This window comes from Mustelus asterias, chromosome 3, assembly GCF_964213995.1.
Source record: "Mustelus asterias chromosome 3, sMusAst1.hap1.1, whole genome shotgun sequence".
NCBI classification, from domain to species: Eukaryota; Metazoa; Chordata; class Chondrichthyes; order Carcharhiniformes; family Triakidae; genus Mustelus; species Mustelus asterias.
This window is the reverse complement of record NC_135803.1, coordinates 157,566,133-157,572,268: the sequence shown is the minus strand read 5'-3', so window position 1 is coordinate 157,572,268 and position 6,136 is coordinate 157,566,133. Positions and strand designations below refer to the sequence as shown.

General features: G+C 46.3%; 1 protein-coding gene across 3 annotated transcripts in view; it reads right to left on the bottom strand.

The window, feature by feature from the left end:
* LOC144491758 (laminin subunit beta-2-like) overlaps positions 1-6,136 on the bottom strand; it is a 138,843-nt gene that overhangs the window by 110,342 nt on the left and 22,365 nt on the right. For 2 of the 3 annotated variants that reach the window (XM_078210013.1, XM_078210015.1), the window contains exons 2-3: positions 3,331-3,500; positions 2,371-2,506 (exon numbers count right to left, since the gene is read on the bottom strand). In XM_078210013.1, coding sequence (XP_078066139.1) covers positions 2,371-2,506; positions 3,331-3,500 — 306 coding nt within the window. The remainder of the gene's footprint in view (positions 1-2,370; positions 2,507-3,330; positions 3,501-6,136) is intronic. The other variant, XM_078210014.1, reaches the window with a different exon arrangement.

Here is a 6,136-nt window from a genome sequence, read left to right as displayed (position 1 = left end):
AGCTCTAGCTCAGTTATCAATCCAATAGCTGGCCCCCAGCAGGGAGGCTGTCTCCCCTCTAGAAGGTTCAGCTCATAATCCAGGCCAACACATCCAGAGCAGTACTGAAGGAGGGCTGCACTCCTGAGTGTCTGCGTGGCTGTTCGTGTGTCTGCGAGTGTGTGTGCGTTGCCGTGTCTGTGTGTGGGTGTGCGCACGTCTGTGTGTGTGCACATCTCAGTGTGTGTGTGTGTCTCAGTATGTGTGTGTGTGTGTCTCGGTGTGTGTATGTGTCTCAGTGTGTGGGTGTGTGTGTCTCAGTGTGTGGAGGTGTGTGTGCGTGTGTCTCAGTGTGTGTATGTGGGTCTCAGAGTGTGGGTGGGTCTCAGTGTGTGTGGTGTCTCTGTGTGTGTGTGGGTGTGTGTGTGTCTGTGTCTCTATGTCCACGGATATTACATGTGGAAGGGATCAGAGCCGGTTGTCAGGCTGTCTATGTTCCAACATGCTGCTGCTACTCGCTGATTCGCTCCACTCAGGAAGGATAAGTTCCTGGTAATGATGCAGTGTATCTCACAGAACCCCTGGAGAGAGAGAGAGTCAGAGAGAAATCTCTGGCTTCGGGCAGGTGCTAGTATTTAAATACTCGGCTCCACCCCCAGTATTCCACAGGGAAGAGATGGAAAACATCAGCACAGAACTTTCCTGAGATTAACTGGCATTTGGAAACAGCAGTGGGGAGAGGCAAGGTTACACTGTGTTCATCAATGGGGATTCATTGCTGTCAGCAGCAGATTCACTCTCTGTGTTCCAGTAGCCGACAGATCTCTGCCCAAACCCAACAGATATATTTTCCTTCTGATATGTGGCAATGGGCTACCAATTCTGGCATAGACACTTTCTGGCCCATTCACACATTCCAGAGAGAGAGAAACAGGAAGAGGAGAGTGGCCAAATGCTGTCTATTCTGAGGAAAGCAATGTCTTCACACACTGACCTTACTGTTCTCTCACTCCTTAAAACTGGGCCCAACACACAAACATCTGTGCTCACCCTTAATGAGAGAACTGAAGAGAGACACTTTCTGTTGATGGCTCTCTCTAACCCCCCCCCACCCCCCATCTCCTGAAAGCGTGACATTTATCAGGAATCAGATCCACGCAACACTCTGCCAGACAGCAAGGGTCGGCCAGCTTGACAATCATTCAACTGAAGGTCCAGCATCCAATACTGGGCTAAACAGAGGGATTGGGATACAACAAGCTGGCAGAGTTCAAGTTGAGGGCAGTTTTAAGGTCAGAAGAGATTGGAAGTTATAAGATAAGATTTAAATAGAGGACAGCAAATTCAAAATCAGAGATTTGGGGGACCAGGAGCCACTGTTCATGCCCATGATCGGTGAGAACCTGATCACATGGTCAGTACAGGGCAGCGAAAATTGGATATCACAGTCTCACCGGCAAGATTCCTGATTCCTGAATTTCACTGGATCTTGAACCCCTGCTGGCGATGTCACGGATAGAGAGTGTGGGCTCAATCCCTCCCAATATCAACGATGAACAGCAAGGAACTCAACACAGGATAGAGGGCAAGGACAGACTCATGGGGGAGTCCAGATAACAGTGAGAGAGCAAGAGGAGACACACTGCTGAAGGTTCTCTGGCTACACTTAAGGGTAGAAACAAGTGTATACAATCTCACACAGAGGAGGTCCTGGGGATTGGTGACAACTGGGTTAGATAGAGAACTGTTTTAACAGTTATTCTGCTCTTGGTGAAGGTTGGACACAGACAAATACCTACTTCCCTTTTGGAAGTGCTGTGCAATCAATAATAGCCCAAGTCCTGCATTACTGCCACTGCCCTTCAGAGACTATCCAGACAGAGAACACAAACCCAACATCTTCTGATTCACAGTCAAGCGACCAACTTCTTTTATATATTTGTTCATGGGATGTGGCTGTCGCTAGCTGGGCCAGCATTTATTGTCCATTCCAAATGGCATTTAAGAGTCAACCATGTTGCTTTGGGTCTGGAGTCACATGTCAGCCAGACCGGGTAAGGACGGCAGATTTCCTTCCCTAAAGGACATTGGTGAACCAGATGGGTTTTTACGACAATCGACAATGGTTTCATGGTTATCAATAGACTTTTCATTCCAGATTTTATTGAATTCAAATTTTACCATCTGCTGTGATGGGTTTTGAACCCGGGTCCCCAGAGCATTACCCTGGGTCTCTGGATTACTAGCCCAGTCATAATACCACTACACCACTACCTCCCCTAACTGAGGCAAACAGCCAGTTACACAGCTAAGTCATGGTGAGGTCTCAGCTGGTGCTAACACCAAATTCTTCCATTGCCATCACCATATCAGAAGGTTTCAAAGACTCACCATTCTCCGATTGCCACCAGGCTTTCTTACGATACTGTGCAAAGGTTGTAATCACGTTCTCCACTCTGTGGCTGTTAGGATTTCGCAGTCTATCGTAGGGTTTACGGGAATCACAGATGAAACACTTTTTCTCGTCCTGTTCAAAATCAAACCAAGAAATGATTGAGAGACATCCTGCTGGAGCACTGGCCAAGAATGATTAGAGCCTGATTTATTGCAGGCACATTTTCATGTTCTAGCTGTGGTCAGTTTTCCATTACTGCCCAATACTTATTTAAATCGCATTGTACATAAAGAAACTTTATTCCACTATTACGCACTGCTGGAGAGTGTGTGGAGGCAGCTTCAATCGAGGCTTTCAGAAGGGAATTGGATAATCCTCTGAAAAGGGAAAATGTTCAGGGAGTGGGACTATGTGAATTGCTCCTTCAGCGAGCTGGCACTGACATGATGGGCCGACTGGCCTCCTATGCTGTAATCATTCTATGATTCTAAAATTGTATACAATAATTACATTGATACAAACATTTTAACAACAATGATTTTCATGTACAATATGTTGATCTGTAATATGTAAACTTTAGTAATTACATGCTGAATGTTGCTGTGCTGTTTTGTGAGCTGAATGTTTTTTTGTTGGCATTTGTGGTCATGTTAATTTTCAAGTGTTATAGTGGGGTCACATTGAAAAATAGGTTGAGGAGCAGTGGTTTGATGTTTAAATACTAGCTCCATGAAGTCTGTAGAATATTGACTATGATCAGAAACCAAAATTTCACCAATTCAACCAAAATACCAGCGATTTAAAGAACTGCTAATGTTTCCTATAAATCTCTGACCTTTTAACAATACACAGCAAGCTACAAAAATAAAACCCAAACCAAACCAAAATAGATTTCACAACCCAGCACTGACCCTCCATGAGATACCCACTCACACCTCATGTCTTGTTGCACTTACCTGCAGGTGACTGACGATGCAGTACGGCTGTTGACCCCTCAGCCCACAGGTAGACAAAGCTGTCAGCTTGTTTTGCCGACCCACAAGGAGATCTCCGGTGGCGGGATAGCAGCTTCCCTGGGCACAGCCATGGGCAGAGTTCGGATCCTGAGCAACAGTCGCCACTGCAGCTGGACAGAGAGGTAGGAAGAGATAGAGAGATATCGGTTAGTGGCAGCAACTCTATGATATCATAAACATTACTTATCCTCAAAGCTTTCTCTTAATTGTTCTTTCTTTGATTTCAAAGTTACGTTAATCATCTCAGTACAAAATAAGAGTGGGTGAGAGTCCGTCTGAGGGTGTGTGTCAATGTGGGTGTCTGTGTCTAGATATCGGAGAGGTAACATGCAGATACAGCAAGAAATTAGGAAGTCAAATTGTATGACAGCTTTTATTTCAAGGGTGTTGGTGTATTTAACAGGAAAGGAGCTAAAAATTCAGTCAGGATTGTTAATAAGCACATGGATTGCAATGTTTGAGAGTCGCTGAATCAAAGTGATGCACGCTCATTTTGATGTTTGTGGCAAAGAGCCCAGTGTTAAACATGTTGCTGTGTGGCTTAAAACCAACCTGTAGCTATTAAAGGGGAGGTGCTTTCTGGCTTCAACAGTTCTTTCAAGTGGCTGGGGAACACAGCAGGAAGAAATGGCAGGAATGGAGCAGTAGATCAGAGTGTGCACGAGAGTTCTCAGATCTCTTGATGCAGGAGATGGACAGGAGGAGGAATGTCCCCTTTCCTCCAGACTGAGTAAGAAGTCGGTGGGAGCAGTAACTCCCTCCCCCTCCATCTCACACACGCACTCCCCCTCCCTCTATCTCAGGCATGCACTCTCTCTCTCTCCCACACACACACACTCTCTCTTCCAATGAACATAGTGAGAAGCTGCTAACAGGATGAGGATCTGGTTGAGGTCGGGAACTATTCCTGACTTGTTATATGCCAGGTGTTCCAGAAATAAGTGACTCAAGCCGACTGTCCCTCATACACTTGGCACCAGCTGTGACAGCATATTAGTGTATCAGGTATTGGTGCTTGTCAATGTTAAGGACATCTTTTCACCCATCATCGAATATCCTGTGGGACTTTACCTCAGAAGATGGGTTTTAGCCTGTAGTTTGTGCTGGGGAACTGAGGTACAGAACAAAGAACAAAGAAAATTACAGCACAGGAACAGGCCCTTCGGCCCTCCAAGCCTGCACCGACCATGCTGCCCGACTGAACTAAAACCCCCTACCCTTTCCGGGGACCGTATCCCTCTATTCCCATCCTATTCATGTATTTGTCAAAACGCCCCTTAAAACTCACTATTGTATCCGCTTCCACTCCCTCCCCCGGCAGCGAATTCCAGGCACCCACCACCCTCTGTGTAAAAAATCTGCCTCATACATCTCCTTTAAACCTTGCCCCTCGCACCTTAAACCTGTGCCCCCGAGTAATTGACTTTTCCACCCTGGGGAAAAGCTTCTGACTATCCACGCCTCTCATAATCTTGTAGACTTCCATCAGGTCTCCCCTCAACCTCCGTCGTTCCAGTGAGAACAAACCAAGTTTCTCCAACCTCTCCTCATAGCTAATGCCCTCTATACCAGGCAACATCCTGGTAAATCTTTTCTGTACCCTCTTCAAAGCCTCCACATCCTTCTGGTAGTGTGGTGACCAGAATTGAACACTATATTCCACGTGCGGCCTCACTAATGTTCTATAAAGCTGCAATACAGTGCTGGTCTGCCCGCTTAGTATCTCATCCCAGCTTCCTGAGACCACAGCAAGGCAATGGACTATCCTACTTTAGAAGGCATCACAATGAAGCAGGGCTCTGACCACACTATCCAGCAGTACTCACTGAGCAATTATCAGGAAAAGGAGTCCCAGCTTTTCCCCTTTTCCTCACCTGGAGTGGGAAATTATCTAGCATTCCAATCGGGGCCTTGAGAGAAATCTTTGTATCCTCACTGGCTACAGGGGAGGTCCCAGAGGATTGGAGAATAGCCAATGTTGTTCCTTTGTTTAAGAAGGGGAGCAAAAGGTGAGCCTTACATCAGGATAAGATTCCCCACGGTAAGCTATTGCAGAAAATACGGGCGCATGGGATTGAGGGTGATTTAGCGGTTTGGATCAGGAATTGGCTCGCTGTAAGAAGACAGAGGGTGGTGGTTGATGGGAAATGTTCATCCTGGAGTTCAGTTACTAGTGGTGTACCGCAAGGATCTGTTTTGGGGCCACTGCTGTTTGTCATTTTTATAAATGACCTGGATGAGGGCGTAGAAGGATGGGTTAGTAAATTTGCAGATGACACTAAAGTCGGTGGAGTTGTGGACAGTGCGGAAGGTTGTTGCAGGTTACAGAGGGACATAGATAAGCTGCAGAGCTGGGCTGAGAGGTGGCAAATGGAGTTCAATGCAGAAAAGCGTGAGGTGATTCACTTTGGATGGAGTAACAGGAATACAGAATACTGGGCCTGTACTGCGCTGTAATGTTCTATGTTCCTGTGCTGTAATTTTATTTGTTCTTTCTTTGTTCTTTGAAACATCTCGCTAATCTGCATAACTCCATACAATGTACAGCAAACAAACAGGCCATTCGGCCCAATTGCTCTGTGCTAGGATTTCTGCTTCACTTGAGCATCCTCCCACCTCCTCACAAGAGGTGAGGCCACATTGGACTTGGTACTGGGAAATGAACCGGGCCAAGTGTTAGATTTGGTTGTGGGAGAGCACTTTGGAGATAGTGACCACAATTCGGTGTCTTTTGTTATTGCAATGG